This window comes from Diaporthe citri (genome assembly GCF_014595645.1).
Source record: "Diaporthe citri strain NFHF-8-4 chromosome Unknown scaffold_12, whole genome shotgun sequence".
In the NCBI taxonomy this organism is placed as follows: Eukaryota; Fungi; Ascomycota; class Sordariomycetes; order Diaporthales; family Diaporthaceae; genus Diaporthe; species Diaporthe citri.
Window position 1 is genome coordinate 1,272,192 of NW_025064857.1, and position 21,004 is coordinate 1,293,195.

At 32.6% G+C, this 21,004-nt stretch overlaps 4 protein-coding genes across 4 annotated transcripts; 3 read left to right on the plus strand and 1 right to left on the minus strand.

The window, feature by feature from the left end:
* Positions 1-626: 626 nt before the first annotated feature.
* INS49_004640 (uncharacterized protein) lies at positions 627-1,465 on the plus strand (the record flags this gene model as incomplete). The annotated part of the gene is made up of 2 exons (XM_043165428.1): positions 627-1,251; positions 1,428-1,465. 2 exons carry the CDS (start codon positions 627-629, stop codon positions 1,463-1,465), a joined length of 663 nt encoding a protein of 220 aa, XP_043018143.1.
* A 447-nt stretch (positions 1,466-1,912) lies between these two features.
* Positions 1,913-3,430, minus strand: INS49_004641 (uncharacterized protein; the record flags this gene model as incomplete). The annotated part of the gene is made up of 4 exons (XM_043165429.1): positions 1,913-2,303; positions 2,360-2,739; positions 2,801-2,880; positions 3,298-3,430. 4 exons carry the CDS (start codon positions 3,428-3,430, stop codon positions 1,913-1,915), a joined length of 984 nt encoding a protein of 327 aa, XP_043018144.1.
* Positions 3,431-9,199: 5,769 nt separating this feature from the next.
* INS49_004642 (uncharacterized protein) lies at positions 9,200-9,606 on the plus strand (the record flags this gene model as incomplete). Its single annotated transcript, XM_043165430.1, has 2 exons — positions 9,200-9,221; positions 9,404-9,606. The coding sequence occupies 2 exons, from the start codon at positions 9,200-9,202 to the stop codon at positions 9,604-9,606; spliced, it is 225 nt and encodes a 74-aa protein (XP_043018145.1).
* A 782-nt stretch (positions 9,607-10,388) lies between these two features.
* On the plus strand, positions 10,389-11,417 carry INS49_004643 (uncharacterized protein; the record flags this gene model as incomplete). Its single annotated transcript, XM_043165431.1, has 1 exon — positions 10,389-11,417. The coding sequence occupies one exon, from the start codon at positions 10,389-10,391 to the stop codon at positions 11,415-11,417; it is 1,029 nt and encodes a 342-aa protein (XP_043018146.1).
* Positions 11,418-21,004: the final 9,587 nt, after the last annotated feature.

Sequence of the window (21,004 nt, forward strand, 5' to 3'; positions counted from 1 at the left end):
TAAAAGTAATAAACCGTGAGACAGCCCGGTTTTCGGAGGCTTGTCTGGCTATGACCAGCGGCCTGCGTGAACACAGGTGCGTGGCCGGTGATGTGACCTGTCGATCTTATATTTTGGAGCAGCCTTGTGATAAATTGGTTCTCAGACTGAGCGTCACACCTCGAAAACTCTGCTGAAATATGGAAAGATCTGCGCGCAGCTTTTCGGGATATACCGTCTCGTTTGTCGGGACATGCCGATACGGAAGGTTTGGACAACTTCGGGAGCCGTCTTGAACATACACTCCTCCCGGCTTACCTGATCCCTGCTGCTCTGCTGTTCAGCACTGTGCCGTCTCAGATCGTGGCACGATTTTGTTGTTGACACTTTACAGATGGAAGACAAATCAGATAAGGCTGACAGTAGAGACTGCCAGTAATGTCATCATTTGAGGTCAGTTGATAGTGTTATAAAAGTCTCAGCTCAGTAGCAAAATCTTCCGAGGCAGATTTTTCAATTCCTGCTACATTGGCACTCCCCACATATTCAAGATATATCAAGACCTTTTACACAGGCTGTGGCTCCCACATCTGTAGTGTCAACTCAATCTGCCATCAAGTCTGGTTCACATCGGAAAGTATTTCAAAATGGAGACGAGAAGCATAGCCACTACGAGCCATTCGCAGCCAACAAGACCGCACAAGCCTCATACCTCTCTCTTCACATTTTTCCAAATTATTTACTACTTCACCATAACCGACTTCGTGACGTTCATTGTCCCCAATACCGCATTTGGCATCATGGGTGCTCTTGCAACAAGCTCTCTTGTCGATGGAGACCCGAATGCCTCCTTTTCCCACGTTTTGTCCAATCTGCCAAGAGTCATACTGTACAACTGGTCCAACACACTCCTCTTCAACATGTCAAATCAGCGAGATTCGGAATCAATCGCTGAGGACCGAATCAACAAACCATGGCGACCGATTGCAAGCGGCAAGATTACCGGCCAGCAGACACAGCGCATGCTGCTCCTCGCAGTGCCACTCAGCCTAGCTCTCAACCATTATCTCAACGTCTGGGATCAGGGTGTGTGGATACACCTGATCACATGGCTTTACAACGACTTGAGGGGATCTGAGGAGATCGTCATCCGGGATTTCTTGATTGCAGCCAGCTATGCAGCATTCAACGGTGGATCTCTCAAGATCGCAGCAGGCTGCCACCCTTCACACACCAGTTGCGATATCAACATGTCCGGCCACATGTGGACCGGTATTATTAGTGCCGTCATTTTTACAACCATGCAGGTACAAGATTTGAAAGACCGGGTGGGGGACCGCCTTCGTGGACGCAAGACCGTTGTGCTGTTTCTAGGAGAGCGTGTATCTCGAGGATCTATTGCATTCTTTGTTGTCTTTTGGTCCCTTATTTGCTCACACTTTTGGCAGCTTGGACTCTGGAAAGCTGCTGTGCCTACACTGCTTAGCATACTTATTGCTTATCAGGTCACAATGGGAACCCACCAACAGGGAGACTGGCATAGTTGGTATTTGTGGAGCTTGTGGCTTATTTGCCTGTACGCCTTGCCTGTTGTCAGCGGTGTCTAGGTACGGTTATGCGACTTGACAATTAGCAGTTCATAACTGCTGATTCCACAATCTATCTGGTGTAGCTTTTAATAGGAAGGTTAATTGTAGCAGGAGGCAGAGTGCGTACTGCAGCAGCAGTTAGGGATAGCTGTCGTATAATAGACGATGCTTGCGTTGAGGGAAATAGACACTGCCTTATTGAACCACAGAGACAAATTATTTAATCGTCCATATGCCATTCCATTTTTCCTCTCGGGCTAAATCATTATCCCTATCTTGCTCTCCCTATCCTCCCCGTCCTGGCTTCTCAGGTCTTGATAGCCTAAAGGCTATCCGTTGGTCTGTCATCGATGCTCAACTGTGATCTCTCCACGATTCCTCGGCGCCAATACGTCCTCTCTTTCCACGTGAGTGTTCGTGAGCGGGTACTCATCATCCAGCCGCTCGAACTCAGATAAAGGAATATCCGTGTCAAGATTCTGCCTTCCGTTGCGATGTACCGCTATTCGGTTACTGAAGGATGGGCCGGAGTGTTTAGGTGAATTGTTGAGCCGATCGGGCTTCCTGCCAGCAATGGCTAGGATCGCAGGTTTGATGGTAGGTAGGCAGCTGTTGACAACGCCTAAGGTCTGCTCGAGAATTGTGCAGATCAGCACATTTACAGACGCAAATGTTCCGTCTGCAGGGTCCCACTGACTGAGCGCGAAGACGCGGAGCAAAGAGATGATGCAGATTCTGTTGGTGCTGTAAGTAGTTACTCCTTACACGAAGCCACGGAATGCAACACTGACAGCACTCCAAAACTAAACATGGAAACTATGCTCAGTCTCTTTCTGAGTGACATCTTGAGGCGGAGAATCTTTGGCATTGGTAGGGCAACCACGGTGGCGTCAATGACTAGATTAGTGCCCCCGGCAAATGCAAATGCGATTCTTTGGCCATCCACGTCGCAATATCCAGGGATGGATTGATCCCAGTTGTACTTGACAGGGCGACAAAATACAAATTCTTGCAAAATCACGAAGATCAGGTATAGGAAAGTAAGGGCCATAATAGAATAACACATTCGACGGAACCTCAGGCCGGGGAACAGCGCCATGTAGAGCTCGAGGACGGACACTTTGACGGCAGTGTTTGCCGCTGCCCAGAGCAGCCGGCAGGGTGTTGCAAGCTGTGTTGAAAGAAGCACATCAGCTTATGATGTCGTTCCAAAGGGGAAGCGGTCAGCACACCTTGGAATAGGTGGCAAAAACATCGGGGTGAGTTTTCAACAGGTCCACGACATCGTAGCCAATACCGGCCTCAAAAGCAACTGACAATAGACATTTATTAGTGTAAATACCAAGACTCAATTGAGTGAGACAGTGCTAGGCGAGTTCTCGGGAGCAGCTTGAAAGATGAAGAACAATCGGGGTGCCTTGCCGACGATATCAACCACTACTGAAGAGACCATGAGTATCGTTGCCAAGACGGCCACTGCAGCATTGCAAGTCAGCAATTATGTCAGAAGGAAGGCCACTGCAATGCAGCTCTGCGTGTATCGTGCCGCCGATGACCGAATTTAACTCTTTCAGTACAGGTCTCTCAGAAGTGGCAGGAAACATGGGGCTACGCAAGCAGGTGGATATGCACAGCCACACAATGATGATAAGAAATTTATGAAGCAGTAGCTGCAGTGTAAATATTGACAAGAGAAGTAAAAGAACCAGAGAGTGCTCATTGGACTTACTCCAGTCGTGGAAAGCTAACGGTGCTCTTTGTATATATCTTGACCACAGTCGGAGGGCGAACGCAAGGAGAGCAAGGGAGCTGCCAACAAAAGCCATTACCACGACTCTAACTGCACCGATAGGTAATGCCATTCTGGGGCGCTTCAAGAGATTTGTCTTTTGGATGATATGGTGGTTGAGGTGCAGCGTTATGAAGATCGCAGAGCCAGCTGGGTTTCCCCCGCCCAGAAACAAGCAAAATGGAGGACACAACAAAATATACTTGATATACAGGCCTCAGCCTGATTCTCATGCTAACAGAAGCGCATTTACAACACCAGTGATCCCCAGAAGTCTTGCCCAAGAGTGAGCAGCGAAAGCGTTTAGTTATGTGACCTCAGCTCTCACTGCAGCAAGGAAGTTGGCCTTGCGTCAGGTCTTGCTTGGCCACTCGCTTCCGGGATCATCATGATTCATAGAAACTTCGGGCTACACAAGCACCCAGAGACCAGGAATCCGCAGGGAACGGTGGTTCCAGTTGGCTGATGTTCTTTACACCGTGTGTAATTAGAACATGGTTCCCCGAGGTTGCATTACGTCGATTTGGTATTTTCTGGTACTTTTTAGCCCATCAAGAGCAACGATATACCGTACCAAAGGAGGTGTCCAACAAGTTGTGCATCCAGCCTCTTTGCAAAAAGTTTCCTCTTTCGGGAGAGGAAGGGGCACGGGACGGGATTTCTTCAACACATGCCCAAATCAATGTAAGCACGTCTACATGCAGCCTGCATATGTTGATCACCGATCTGCTGACTGCTCTTGTGATGGGACTTTTTGCACTGTTCCCTTAAGTGATGATATGATGGCACAGCTCTTCAGGCTACACTGCATTAACGTGCCCGGCTCATATTCAGCCCACCCTGATCTGGCCCATCACTTCCAATACTAAACACGTACTTTGCCACCACCTCCCATACATCTAAATTAATCCTAATAAGTAGAAAGGTCTTCCCACATATAGGAGTTTACATTCGTGTTAAATTGAAAATATGTTTATTAATAAATACTTACCCTTTTACGCACAAGTATTCATTTAAAATCAAGGATGTTTAAAATGTTAAAGAATAACAATAAATATGCAATAGTATTAATACTTTTAACTATTACTTACTATTACTTATATTTTACTAAATGATTAATTAAAACTTTCTTTTCTTTCAATAAATATAGACTAGTAGTTGCCAAGCGAGTAAATCCTAGCGTTTAGGTGTGTATGTAAGTGGAAGTTTTTGCGTGGATTCCAATGCCTCTAAACCGATTATACTTCTCTAACCAAAGCTCTAAATAGCCGTATATCTGGATTGAGCCTTTACCAGAAGAAGTTTCCCCCGGGGGGCTGGGGGGATATGACAGCACAGCTTTATATGCTACACCGTATTGTCCAGAGCATTCTGGACAATTTTGATTTTTCGGTATTTCACATTGTAGTGCAGCAGCGTAGGGTACCGTTTCTTCTTCATTGAATATTGAAATTACTAATGCTATCCAGGATCACACAGACACCTCTGGTGATTGTTGCACAGACGCGTTCGACATTGGTCCCTACCATAAAGGCTTCGAAATTAACCATTTGTGAGCTTGGATTGGACATAGGCGTGAGATTGACACTTTCCGGGTCGTTGTGTTCTCGATTCTATCACCCTGACTCCTCACGGCATTGGACGAGCAGCACGGCCGATGTAAAGCGGATCATGTTGCCCGCAGTCTTCCTTCAAACCAGGGCCGCGGTAAGTTTCAAACAGACGACTTCTTATAACCCTAATCCTCCTCATATACTCACACACGACATTCATATATCTTCTTCGTTTTCTTAAGGATTCCCGAGGCCGACCAACATAGAACTTTCCAGGCGCCCAAATCAAAACGTTGTCGCCGTCTGTGGAGCATCATGTTGATCAACTATCCCCTGCCGAGAACACGACTACCATGGTACTTGGGTAGTGGGCACAATCGACTCCCTAATTTATCACCTAAGTGATCCGAAACCTTCCACTTTTATTCTAGGGTCTACTTGTTATTAGGGACCATTTAGGGCACCCAGAAGACTGGGATCCCTCCTACGATAATCATGTCGACGTCCTGGACGTCCTCGAGCAGATCGCTTCTAAGACCCATCATGGCAACTGGCTGAGATGCTTTCCAACCGGGATGTGACTCGACAAGCGTTTTGAAAGAAAATGAATATTCGCACAGAGGAAAGAAACGGATGGTATACAGATACCTCTTAAAATAATCCAAGCATAACCCCCACATCCAATTCGCAAACCCACACTAATTTACACACCTACGCCAGTTTATGTATTAATTAATTCGGCTTGGGTATGTGAATTGGGTGTAGGTGTTGGGTGTGGGTGCATTGGGTAAAAGTGCACTAGGCGCGTTGTAGCTGTATGCTAGCTGTTTTCTTCTGGGCGAATATCCGTGCGACTTTGAAAAGTTTGGGCATTTGAAATCAAGGGACGCAGTCAAGACTGGTCTTCCAAATTTCAGAATGAATTGAAACGCACGGATGTGTGGATCACTTGCTTGGATTTCGCGCCAAGCCGGGGATAACACAACAGGAGCGTTTCTACACTTGTACCCTGTCTGCACTGGTCGATCTTTACTATGAATGGTGTGGATGGATGCTCATCACTGGTCCAGATAGCCCGATAGCAACCATTGTAAGGTACTGAGGAGGGGTTGGCTGATCCTCCAGGCCTTGGGACTGTACTCTGCTGAAAGAACCATGCCCATCCTCCACATGAACAAAGAGATTTGACGCGCGTAGATCAGCAGGGGAACGTCGCTCTCCAATCACAAAAAATCCCCGTTGAAGGATGGCCCAGCTGCAGCGATGGACCAATATGCCTGAACTTGCGCAGCTTCAAGTTAGATAGATGGCATGCCCCCTAGTCATCGAATGGAGCTCATTTGCGGCACAGGGTATGAGGGCCTTTCATCCTTCCGTGACGCCGGGATCTTCGGATGCCGGCCTTGCATATATGCATCTACTGATACGGCGCGGTTGTTGATCTGGACATCAGTGTTATTGTGAGACTATAGTAAGCACAAGCCTTCGATACGGAGAGCTGGGCGGGACGGTATTGCAAATTCAAGCAACACAAGTCTTGATGTGGGTAAGAGCCTTAAAGAATGGCTTCTTGGCCTTTTACTAATCCGTTTAGAGATCATCTGGAAAAATATTGAGTGCTTTTGCTTCCTGTTATCCGCGACGTTGTTTGGGCCTGGATCATTATCCTGTCCAAACGGAGTCGAATGCCTGCAAGCTGCCAAACTTAGCAGCACCGCAACCGACTTTACCAAGGTCGCACAACTCATCCTTTTGCCGATTCAAATATCAGGGGGTTTGATTTTGAAAGAGCAGCCAGCAAGTTATGTCCCATTGTTCTCAAGGTTAGAATATATTGTAACAGTTTTCCGAACGTCTAACACCTAAGCAGCATCTTGTACCACGTAGCACATTTGCAAATGAACAGGAAAACACCATGATCAGGTATATTTAGTGAATCCCAGTAGCAAGGGCCCCTGCGTGTGGCTTGTATTCACTCACCGGATAAGCTCCTCCTCCGGAGTCCTCGGCGACATGGGTCCTTTTGTAGCTAGCCCATGATCCCAAATCCATCCTGCGAGTTGAAGCAATACCGTTGGTGGCGTCAATTCTGCATCCTCCGATCGACCTTACGCATGGAGCCATACTGGATCGCAGCTGTCGCAAATGTCAAGGTAATGAGTTAGATTGCTACTCGAACAACCGTCCGATTGCCATGAGAATGTTTTTATACAAGGACACCAGAAGGCGAATCAAAAGTCAACCCTCGTCTGAGGATATCCACAGACGATATACTTCCTAGAGAACAGCAAAAAAGCAAATGCAGAATGCAGAATGCACATTACACATCCCAGGTAATGTCAGCGTGCGAGATGGGCATTAAGTTTGGACTGCTTTTGATTGGTTATACCGGCTCGTGTTTGAAATCACATATGCCGATAAGCTGTCGATGTGCTGACATGGCAACACCCGGGACTTCTGCAGGATCTGCTCGAGCCGTGGTAGCCCTTTCGGCAGGTAGTATCGCCCGGGCTACGACTCCTCATTCTCAAAGAGGAGAAAGGAACTCGTGGCCGTATTCTTGGAAGAAGAGCCCCCTTTCAAACACACAGAACACTCTGTCTGCTGTCAAAATCAAGCTTCACAGCGAAAGCTCCCACTGTCGGTAGCCTAGGCGCGGCTAAGCGGCACAGTGCCTACCCCTTCACGGGCGACGAGTGGCTACTTCTGCTCATTATTGTAATACCCAGTAGGTTTAGTGCCTATTTTAATATTGCAGGATCGTCTGTACGGGATGGAATTCGCCATTCCTTAAATTCTGGATCATCCGAGCAAACCTGAGTGGAGATGAATGCTTGTTGGTGGCTGTCCTATCACTTTCCAGGTCAGCACAGCCTGAGACAAGATGTCTTCCTAGGTCGTGTTGGAGGCATCCCGTGGTATGGATTAGTCGTCTCACAACGACCACATAAGCATAATTATGAACCAGAGACATTTCAGAACAGAGACAACCCATTATCAAAATAAGACCATCGAAAAGGAGGAACACTCGCCTGGTCTGAATCTGGGACTATATGTATCACGACATGGGTACCACACCGAGTTTGCAGTAAGGATCTGACCTGTCACTTATGTGGTGGCTTTCCTGGTCATCAAGCTGGGAACGGATTCGGGAACGGCCTGATGGAAGATCATACCCTTATAGTGATACGGGAAGCTTCTCCGCCAAGTAGCCAGGTTCTCATCCTATCATATCTTATTGCACACGTCACCACCCTCATTGCATATTCCACATTCGGTTATTGCTTCACCATCGTAGTAGCCTCTCCATGTCTATAGATTCGTGTTCAAGATTACCACTTAATTAGAGGTGAAGAAAATGCTTCTTTTGAATTGATGTGTACGGATATCAAACCGGTAGTTTGGAACCTGTCTACGGCGAAATCATGGCGGATACCAGGCATTATCCTGCCAAGTCGCCCTACGGCCGGCTCATGTCTCGGAAAGTCTTTTTTTTTTTTCACCTTGCCTGCTCCTTCGCGGGTTCATACAACGCGACCATTCTACTGCATAGATCTTATTATAGAAAACAGACTCTACTTTCAGCACGTGGTGTTTGGGCCCTTGCAAGCCGCCTCGAATCCCTTCCATCAGCCCTATCTCACTCATTCTGCTTTAGCAAAACACTTCTTGTAGGATGTAGGATCGCTTTCAAAGAGACCTTCAGATAATATTAGAAATTATGAGGAGGAAGACGTCTTGCCCGGGCCTTGAGGCCACTTTTGTGACGGTGACCGATAGCCAGGCCAAGGACCACCGCAAGCAGGACCTCTCTCAGCCTCATCTTCCTCCACGCAGGTACCATGAGCACTGCAAAATATGGCTGAATGCACGCAAGGCGATTTGGAGGAGTATTAGGATGGGCGTGATGGAGGTGGTGAGCACTCCTTGCCCGAGACAGAGACCGTATCTGTGACAATGAACGATAGTCAGGCCCGTAAGGACCACGAGGGCGTTCCTCAAGGCCCGTCAGATCAAAGAATAACTCAAAACAGATTGAAAATTGGACACAAGATGAGACTACCGTAGGGAGAAGAAAGGTCTATAAATGAGACGTTTCCAGTCCACCGATAGAGCATCATTGAAGAATTCAGAACATCATCACACAAAGCATTCCTTTCTAAGCAGTATTCACTCTTCTCTTTACTTCACTTCCGACCTTGAGCTTCTGGCAAGTTCATATTACCACACCCTCTTCCACTACCAAATCTCCCGATCAATACCCGGCTCCTTCCTTTACCACCAACAAAATGTGCAGAGTTACTTCCTACGGTAAGCATCTTCCTGACACAGGTTTAATCCCCAAAGGAGTCTATTATTCCTGGTCTTTGGCCCAAACCCCTTCACCGCGTCAGAGACTTTGGTCAGACTATGGGCACACAATTTTATCTCCTCCTTGGTTCCATATCAACAGTCTCCCTTGGCGCTATCACATCTGACTCTGAATGCTCCAGGCTACTCTTGCGGACACACCCGCATGGTCACGGACTCGTCCGCGTGCTCCGTCCCAGGCGGCCGCAACTGTGTCATCGTCAACATGGGCGTCAGGCAGCTGAACTACCCATGCAACTCTTGCAACCTGCCGCGAGCCGGTGGCGGCAGCAGCAGCAAGTCCGGTGGTGGCAAGTCGGGTGGCAAGAAGTCGAGCAAGCGATAAACAATTCTCTCTCTAGCGCATATAACCACCTGCCGAGCAACTCAACTGAAAAGCTGCTGCTTTACCTCGGGCGGAGTGGGGGAGAGGGCGGTGGTAGCCTCTGCTGAAGGAGGAGTGGATACTTGGATCGTGGATCTTCAGTTGTTGTTGGCCTTCCAGGGCTGGTTCCCCGTGTTGGCGTCCGTTCGTTCCTTTTCTTTGGCGTCTAGTTCCGGGACCTAGGTAGACGGTACGATAGGCCGGTCACTACTGTACCGAATCCAAAAAGAAAAGCGCCTGCATCAACTTCAAAGATTCATATACCCATTGCATGTTCACAGTGACTGCCAAGGGCGTGGCGAGCTGCGGCGGCCCTCTATGCAGCCAGGTACGAATCGGGTAATTCCCGTGTGGAGGCCACCCCGGCCAGAATTCCGGGCAAGCCAAAATCCCACTCAACCTCATTTAGGAATGGCTGCAGTTCTCTTTTGGGAACGACTGCAGGTCAGCCCCATGGGAATAACTTCAGTTTTCCCACTCTGGGAGTGACTGCATCTATTGAACAGAACATGATGTTGAGACTTGCCAGCTATGTGGAATATGTGAGAACACATCAATATAAAAAGGGCTCAAATTCCCAGTTTCCAGGCCTGCTTTCTGGACTCACCACCACGCATCACATTCACACATTGCGCAGATAACAAGACTCACAAACATCAAACCTCTACATTTTCACTCGCAGTAGTCTACAACGTCCTCCCTCAAACTTGCAAACTCATCTCTGCCCACCCTCGCCAGGAACCATGCAGTCTACACAGTCCACCGCCATGATCCCCTTCACCACCGAGGGTGTCATTCTGGGCACGCCCTCCAACCCCGACTCGCCCGACCTGTACCGCATCCGCATCCAGCCCGCCGACGCCGGCGCGGGCGGGCCGACCGTCAAGTACCTGACTGGCCCGCAGATGAGCCATGTCGTCACCGGGCCCGATGGGCACCCCCGGAGCCGAAGAAACCTCGCCTTCGACAAGGTCCCTGCTGGCGACTGGGTCGTCGGCCGGCTCGTCCCCACCGAAGAAGGCACCGACGGCGAGGGCGCCAAGCTCGAGCTCGCGTCGACCGAGACCGACACCGCAGCTGCCCTCGACGACCTGGGCCTCTACAGCGCCGAGCCGGTCTTCTGCGGGACGACCGTCGACCTGCAGGACTGCCAGGACAGGGTGGACAGGGTGGACAGCACGCCCTGGACCAACGTCGTCCTCGAGGACGGGAAGGAGGTCAGCGTGCCCAAGCCCACAGCCCTCCAGTGCATGGACTACGTGTCGGCGGAGATCGTCGTCGCGCCACCAGGGATTCCCACTGACGCGAAGGAGGTCGTCCGCGTGACGGACTGGATTCCGGGCCACTATGTGGGCGTGGAGACGGACGCCCGCGCCCACGAGGCCATTCAGGCGCGCGACCCGGGCCTGGCGCCGCGCCTCGTCGCGCACGTCACCGAGAACCACTCGCGCGTGATCGGGTTCCTGCTCGAGCGCGTCCCCGGCGCCCGCGAGGCCGGCGCCGCGGACCTGGATGCGTGCAGGGCCGCCCTGGCGCGGCTGCATGCCCTGGGCATTACCAAGGGGCAGTTGAGCAGGCACTCGTTCCTCGTGCGGGAGGACGGCTCCGTGATGGTCCAGGGGCCGTTCAGTAGCTCTTCCAGGGACGCCGAGGGCATCGAGGACGCCATGAGCGGGGAGATGGAGAGCCTTGAGGGGGTCCTCGCCCGGAGCCCGTCCGTGTTTGAGGACCAGGCGGAGGCGATGCTCAAGCTGGTAGGCGCTCGGAGGTGAGGTTGTTCGAGGACTTTCAGAAAGCGATTGGGGCCTTCCGCAGAGGCTGTCTAAAGATCCCGGATGTGCTTATTCGGGAAAGGGTAGGAAGATTGCAAGACATGGCTTAGGAAATATGGTCACGTTCTTATGTTTGTTCCGAATGATGTTTATAGTGTTTTCCAATCAACACCTTCTCAAGATAATGTTAATGACCTGATGAAACTCCCGTTTTCCTTCCAAGTCCTGTCCTTAAAAATTTGACAAGCATTGTTGTCCCAAGGAACTGAAAAATGAACTTCAACCAGAGACAACTTTGTTGACAGCATCCACGACACCGTCCGTGGCAAGTTCGAAAACTTGCACCTTGCGGCTTGCTTTCTCCATTTCATCATCCTTCCCGACATAATTTTTCTTAGCGCGCCTATTATTAGTATACGCACCAAAATTACTACATATTGCTTAATAATAGCCCCCCTTTTAATTAAAAAAGTTATAACCTTAAGTTGCCCTTTTTTTTAGGAATGGTAAATAAATTGCTATTAATATTAATAAGGGCTTTATAACCTTAAGATATAAATACTAGCGTTTTTATATTTCCCCTTAAGCTAATTATATTTAATAATTTATAGCATATAAAGTAAATAAAGATTTTAAATATTAAGGCTTTGCTAAGAATTAAACTTAAAGAAAAGGTTATTATTTTTATTAAAATTATTATAAAAGCTTTTACTTTATAATTAAATAAAATAATTTAATAAGCTATAATTAAAAAATAAATTTTAAAAGCTTTAAGATATAATTTAAATATATTCATAATTTTTTTTATAAAGGCTTATAAGAAAAATTATTATATAAAAGCTTAAATAATAATTAATATTATATTTATTTATTTAAATATTACAATCTTTATTATTAATAATAGCTAAATATATATATTATTATGCATTATATTAAATTTAATTAATATTACTTAATTAATAAAAAAAGTTTTTTAAGCAAATATTATTAAAGCCTTAATAAATAAAATTAATAATAATATTTAATATATTATAAAATAATAAAATGCTTATTAATATAATAACTTAAGCTTTATAATCTTTAACTTATTTACTTTAATTATAATATAATTAAAAAAAATTAAATATAAATTATAATAATAAAGAAGTTAAAAAGAATTTTTAAATTCTTTTTTTATTATAAAATAAGAATATAAAATATAAGCTAATGCTTAAATAAAAAGCTTTAAATTTTAAAGCTTAAATTTATTAAGCCTTAAGTTTTATATTAATAAATATCTTAAATCTTAATAATATAAAAATAAAATATATTATTTAATTAATAATAAAAGTTATTTAAAATAAGCTTATAATTTTAAAAATAAGAAATAAAGTTATATAATTAATTATAATGATAAATATAATATTACTAAAAATATAATATAATTATATTATTTTATTAATTTTATAATTCCTTTAAGAAATTTAAAAAGTTAAAAATTTAATTTATATTATAATAATTATTAATAAAAAAGTAAAAGTATATATTAAACTTAATTATAAATAAGGGCTTTTAAATTATTTCCTTTTTTTAAAAAGTTAAGGGGTTTAAGCTTTTTAAATATAATAAATTTTTTTAATTAATTAATAAAAAGCTAAGGTTTAAACTTTATAACTTAAGTTATTAAAAGTATTATAATAAGAAATATTATAATTAATAAATATAATATTATTATTATAAAAATAAGATAAATTAATATTAAGAAATAAAATATAATAAATTAATATATTACGCTAATTATTATAAATTATATAAGGTAAGCTATAAAAATTACTTAATAACTTTTTATTAAAAAAAGTGCCTTATATATTTAATAAAAAGAGCCTTTAAAGCAATTTATAAAGTTAAGGATAAGCAATATATTATAATTAATATACCGCCTTAAAGCTTAAAGTTAAAATTTAAAATAAAATTTAATGCTTATAATGCTAAATAATAACATTATAATATAAAAATAAAAATAAAAGAAATTAATAAATATATATTTAATAGCTTTTAATTATATATTATTAAATAATAATAAAAATAATATTAAAATATTTATAATATAATAAAAATTATAATGTATAATAATAAGTAATAAGACTTGTAATTTATAAAATATATCTTATAATAAATTTAAAGCGCTTAAAAATTATAAAAATAATATTATATATAAATAAAGGCTTTTTATAAAATAACTTAGTTATAAAGTAAGCATTAATGCTAAAAAACTTTATATTAATATAAAATAACGTTAAATAAGTTTTAAAAATATATAACGTAATTTATTAATAAATAGCGAATATTAATAAGTAGCGGATTTTCGCAACTTTACTTAACTTTAGCTAATATTAATACTACCTTAAGGCTAATAAATAAATAAAAAGTTAGCATTAATTAATATTAATTACTTTTAATTCCTTATTTTTAATTAATTTAATTAATTTAATTAATTTAATTAATTTAATTAATTTAATTAATTTAAAGTAATTAATATAAGTATGATATAAATTTAAGATAAGCAACTTTTAATAAAAAACCTGCATTTTATATTAAATAATGCTAATTATATTATTAAAAACGCAATTTACTATAAATTATTAAAATAAATATATTTATATTATTTAATATTAATTAAGCTAAATTTATTATAATATAATTAAAATTTAATTAACTTAACCCTTTTTTATCTTTTTTATAAATTCTTATATTATATTTAATCTTATTATAATTATTATATTATTATTTAATTAATTTACTATAAATTACTTCCTTAGCATTACTACTTATTTTATTAATTAGCTGCTTTTCTTTTTATTTCTTTTAAATAAAAACTTAAAATTCCTTAATAATAAATATTTTTTAAGCTATATTTAAGTTTTTTTAGCCCTTTAATATTTAATAAATGCTATATAAATATCCTTAAAAATATAAACTTAATCCTTTAAAATAATAAATTTATATATCATTACTTATATACTTTTTGCTATTTAATTAATAGCCTTTATAATTAATATAAGAAAGCTTTCTTAATAAATAAAAATCTTACCTTTAATAAAGCTTAATTACTTAATAATTTACTAAGCATTAAATAGTATTTAAAACTTTTAATATTAAAAAGAAATAAGAAAGGTTTATATAAGAGTTTATAAGCATATATTAAGCTTAAAAATAATAAAATTTAAATCCTAAAATAAAATTCTAGCTTCTTTAAATATTACCTTAATATTATTCTTTTTAAAAATCTTATTATAAGCTATTATAAATATAAAAAAAACTTAAACTTAATAATATAATTAATAAATATTTAAATAAAAAGATTAATTTAATTACTATATATATACTTTAAAAATAAATATAATGCAATATTTAATAATTAAAGTAAATAAAAAGAATATAATAATATATTAATAAAAATAATATTATTATCCTTATAATATTAATTAAACTTAATTAATATATAACTTTTATAATTATTTAATATTAATATTTAATATATACTCTTTATTTATTACTTAATATACTTATTAAAATACTAAATTTATTTTAAATTAATTTTATTATTTATTTATTTATTTAAAGTAAGTTTAATAACTTAATTATTTAAGAAACTTAATTTTATAACTTAACTTATAAAGTAATAAGCACCTTAAATAATTATAAATAATAAAATATATTAACCCTTTATATTAATATATTTAATAATTATAATTTATTTTTAATTATTAAGTTAAATTAATTTAACCTTTTTATACTTATTAATATATATAATTATTATTAATATAATAATTATATTTATTATTAAGCTAGCTTTATTAAAGTTATAAAAATTATTACTTATAATTTTATACTTAATTATTATAATGTAAAATAACTTAAATTAATTTTTAATAATCTTTAAATTTTTATAAAAAGCCCTTTAATAATTATAAAAATAATTAAATTTAATTTTAAAAATAATTTATAAGTTTATAAAGTATTAAGCTTAATACTTATTAATAAATTTAATATTATATAATGTTAATAAAAAGTTAGCTATATCTTTTATATTAAAAAGTTATAAAGGATATCCTTAAGCATTTTATTTAATAATATATTAAATAAGCATTTACTTTTTAATTTAATTAAGTTTATATATATTAATGCATAATTTTTTATAAAAGCATTATTAATTTATCTTATAGCGAAATATAGTTTTAAGAATATAAAAAATCTTAATAACTTAAATTATAAGTAAGGGTTTTGCATTATTGTTTTTAAAATTTTAAATTACTTAAATAATTAAAAGGATTTTATTTTCTTTAAATAAAAAATATATTAATAATTATTAATTTTTAATATATTAAATATTTAAATAAGTAAATTAAAGCGAAATTAATGCAAAAAATTAAGATATAATTAGCATTAAAATAAAACCCCTTTATTAAAAGTTAATTACTTTAAACTTTAATATAACCACCCTTAATTACTTTAAATTAATTAAATTAATTAAAAATAAGAAATTAAAAGCAATTAGCATTAATTAATGCTAACTTTTTATTTATTTATTAGCCTTAAGGTAATATTAATATTAACTAAAGTTAAGTAAAGTTGCAAAAATCCGCCACTTATTAATATCCACCACTCATTAGTAAACTATATTATTACTTTTTTATAATTTTATTTTAAATAATATATAAATATTATTATAATTTAAAAACTATAAGTTAAGTTTCTTATAAAAATTTAAAATTACTTAACTTTTAAGTTTTATATATTAATTAATAAATAATATAATATTTTAAATAAACCTTAAGTTATAATATATATATATATAAACGTTATACTTTAAGTTAAATAATAATGCTTAATTTATTTAAAAAACTTACTTTAGCTTATAATAAATAATATTATTATTTTTAACTTTTATTAATAATTAAAACTTAATAATATTTTAAAATATTTTATTAACTTAATATTATTAAATAAATATATTATTAAAAGTAATATAAATATATATAATAAACTTTAAAAATTAAAAGTAAGCAGCATTAATAAGGGAAATATATTAGCTTAATAATTATTAAACTTAAAAATAACTTATATAAAATAATTAAGAATTAATATATAAAGATTAAAATATATTTTAAACTTTATTTCTTTTAATATCCTTTTTATATAAATATAAATTTAAATAAATCTTTATATAAATGTAAATTATAAGGTTTTTTTTATAATAATATTAAGGTAAAATAATTAATTATTAATATAAAATATAATATAAATATTAAATATAAAACTTTAAGCATTTTTAAAACTTATTATAATTATAATTATATAATTATTATTTTTAAGGAGTATTTAAGATAAAAATAAAATAATAATAAATAGTTAAATTTAAAAGTTTAAAAAAGCTTTTATAAAGGTTATTTAAGTTATTAAAATTCTTAATTAAAAGTAAGTAAGGGCGGCTCTTTAATAAATATTAAAATATAAAGCTACTTAAAAGGTATATTAAGATTAAAATAAATAAAACTTATAAAAAAAAGCCTTAAATAATAAATAATACTTTTATTATATAATTTAAATAATAAAGTAAAAATATTAATAAAAATTTATTAATATAATTTATATTAATTAAAAATTATATATTATAATAAGATAATATAAACTTAAGCTTAAATATAAATTCTTTTTACTTAAAGTTAAAGATAATATAATAAAGTTAATTAAAAGCAAAGCCTTAAGGCTAGCTAAGCTTATTATATAATATTTTATTATAAAAAATAACTTTATAAAGGATTTATTAAAAGGTTAAGCGCTAAAAAAAGTAAAATTAATACTTAATTATATAAAAAAAGTAATTAAAAAAGAAATTAAAATATATATAATTAAGGTTAGCAATATATTATTAAGGATAAATTAAATTATAATTTACTTTATAAAGTTATATAAAGGCTTTCTTTAATAAATATTTAAAAATAAAATATTATTTTTAATTAAAAAAATAAATAAAAATTATAATAATTCCTAAAATAAAAAAACTTAACTTATTTTTATATTATTTATAACGCTTAATTATACTTATTTTATATTTAAAAATGGGCTTAAAATAAATTATAATAAAAAAAATAATATAAGCTATTCTTAAAAAAAGAATATTAATTTATAATAAGCTAATGCCTTATTAAAATATTTAATTATAAACTTATTTAACGTAATTTATTAATAAATAACGCATATTAATAAGTAATGCACTTTTATAACTTTCGCTAACTTTAATTAACCTTAATACCCACTTAATATAAATAATTTAATTAAATTTAGCATTAATTAATATTAATTATAATTAAATCCTTATTTTTAATTAATTTTATTAATTTAAAAGCATTAATATAATTATAATGCTAATTTAAATTAATTAACTTTTAATAAAAAATATATATTTAATATTAATTAATGCTAATTATACCATTAAAAATTTAGTTTATTATAAATTAATAAAATAATTATATTTATATTAATTAATATTAATTAAGCTAAATTTATTATAATATAATTAAAATTTAATTAATTAAATCCTTTTTTATCTTTCTTATAAGTTTTTATATTATACTTAATCTTATTATAATTATTATATTATTATTTAATTAATTTATTATAAATTATCTTTTTAATATTATTATTTATTTTATTAGCTAGCTACTTTTCCTTTTATTTTTTTTAAATAAAAGCTTAAAATTTCTTAATAATAAATACTCCTTTAAGCTATACTTAAGTTTTTTTAATCCTTTAATATTTAATAAGTATTATATTAACCTTTTTAAAAATATAAACTTAATTCTTTAAAATAATAAGTTTATATATTATTATTTATACGCTCTTTATTATTTAATTAATAGCTTTTATAATTAATATAAAAAAGCTTCTTTAATAAATAAAAATCTTATTTTTAATAAAACTTAATTATTTAATAATTTATTAAGCATTTAATAATATTTAAGATTTTTATTTTTAAGGAAAAATAAAAAAGAATTATATAAGAGTTTATAAATAAATATTAAGCTTAAAAATTATAAAATTAAGATTTTAAAGGGAAATTTTAGCTCCTTTAAATATAAACTTAATATTTTTTGCTATAAAAATCTTATTATAAGCTATCTTAAATATAAAAAAGAATTTAAACTTAATAATATAATTAATAAAGGCTTAAATAAAAAGGTTAATTTAATTATTATATATATGCTTTAAAAATAAATATAATATAATATTTAATAATTAACGTAAATAAAATAAATATAATAATATATTAATAATAATAATTTTATTATTTTTATAATATTAATTAAATTTAATTAATATATAGCTTTTATAATTATTTATAATTAATATTTAATAATTAATATTTTTCTTTAGCTTAATATGCTTATTAAAATATTAAATTTATTTTAAATTAATTTTATTATTTACTTATTTATTTAAAATAAGCTTAATAATTTAATTAATTAAAAAAACTAAATTTTATTATTTAACTTATAAAATAATAAGCGCCTTAAATAATTATAAATAAAGGAATTTATAACTTACTTATATTAATATATTTAATAATAATTATTTATTCTTAATTATTAAGTTAAATTAATTTAGCTTTTTTATATTTATTAATATATATAGTAATTATTAATATAATAATTATATTTATTATAAAGTTAATTTTATTAAAATTATAAAGATTATTATTAATAATTTAATACTTAGCTATTATATTATAAAGTAATTTAAATTAATTCTTAATAATCTTTAAATCTTTATAAAGGGCCCTTTAATAATTATAAAAATAATTAAACTTAATTTTAAGGTTAAATTATTAATTTATAAAGTATTAAACTTAATACTTATTAATAAAAGGTTAGCTATATTTTTTATATTAAAAAGTTATAAAGAAAATTCTTAAATATCTTAATTAATAATATATTAAATAAGCGTTTACTTTTTAATTTAATTAAATTTATATATATTAATGCATAATTCTTTATAAAAGCATTATTAATTTATTTTGCAGTAAAGTATAGTTTTAAGGATATTAAAGATTTATTTAGCTTTATATAATTTAAAAGATTTAATGCATTTTTCTTAAAAGTTTTTAATTACTTAAATAGCTAAAAGTATTTTATCTTTTTTAAAAGGTTTTGGCATTATAATTATTAATTTTTAATATATTAAATATTTAAAACTTATATAATTTAATAAACATTAAATATAAATCCTTATTAATATTTATATATATAGTAATAAAAATATATATTTTATTATTATTTTTTTATAAAGTTAAAATATAATATAATATATAAATAAAGCCTTTTTATAATTAAATATAAGTAAGAAAGCTAAAAGTTAATATAAAATTAAATAATATATTAAATAAATATAAAAGGTTATTTTTATTATAATATAAGTTATTTTATTAATTTAATAAATAATATTAAATAAAGTATTTTATTAAAATATAAAGTTGCTTATAATTAAATTAACTTTTAAAAAATTATATTTTTACTTTATATATAAATTATAAAAGTTAAATAAAGTATATTTACTTATTAATAAGATAAATATATTAAAGATAATATTAAAAAAGGATTAAGGTATGCTTTATTACTTATATATTAAAATATAATTAATAAGAAATAAGTTTTTATATATAATATATAAATTAATTTTTATAAGGCTAAAATATATATTAAGTAATTATATTAATTTAATAAAAAAATAATTAAAAATAAAAGTTATTAAAAGATTTATAAATTAATTTACTTTTTAAGGTTAAAAATAAGTAATTATCTTTTTAAATAGCTTTAAAAAATAAAATAAGCTAAGTTATAATTATATAATTTACTTAAGTTAATTAAGAAATATACTTTTTATTATTATAAAGTTATATATAATAAATATATACTTTATAATATTTAATATAAAAATTTATTAACACTTTATAAAAACTTAAATATATTAAGATAATTTATTTAAATTAACTTATTATAATTTATTTAAATAATATATTAATTATTTAACGCTTTTAAGGATAAGCATTAATATTATTATATTAAACTTTTTTTATAATTTTATAAAAAAATAAAAAAATAAATAATTATAATTAAGTAAAGTTTAAGTTATATAAATATTATAAGGAATAAAATAATTAATAAGTTAGCTAAGGTTAAATAAATAATAAATTTAACCCTTAATATAAGCTTTATTAAATTAAAAATGAAAAGTATAATATAATATAAGTTAAGAAACTTTTATTATAAATATTAAGATAGGATAAAAGATAAGCTATTAAATAAATATTATATTTTTAACTTAAATTATAAAATAAAATACTTATTAAAGCTTTTATTTAATAAAATTTAATTATATTATTACTTAATAATAAAAATAAGCTATAATAACTTTATATAATATTATAAGTGCTTTAAATATAATAATATATAATTAAATTATAATTATAAATATTTAAAAGCCTTAAAATATCTTATTTTTTATTAAAGAATCTTAGCATAATTTATTAATTAATTATAGCTTAAGGA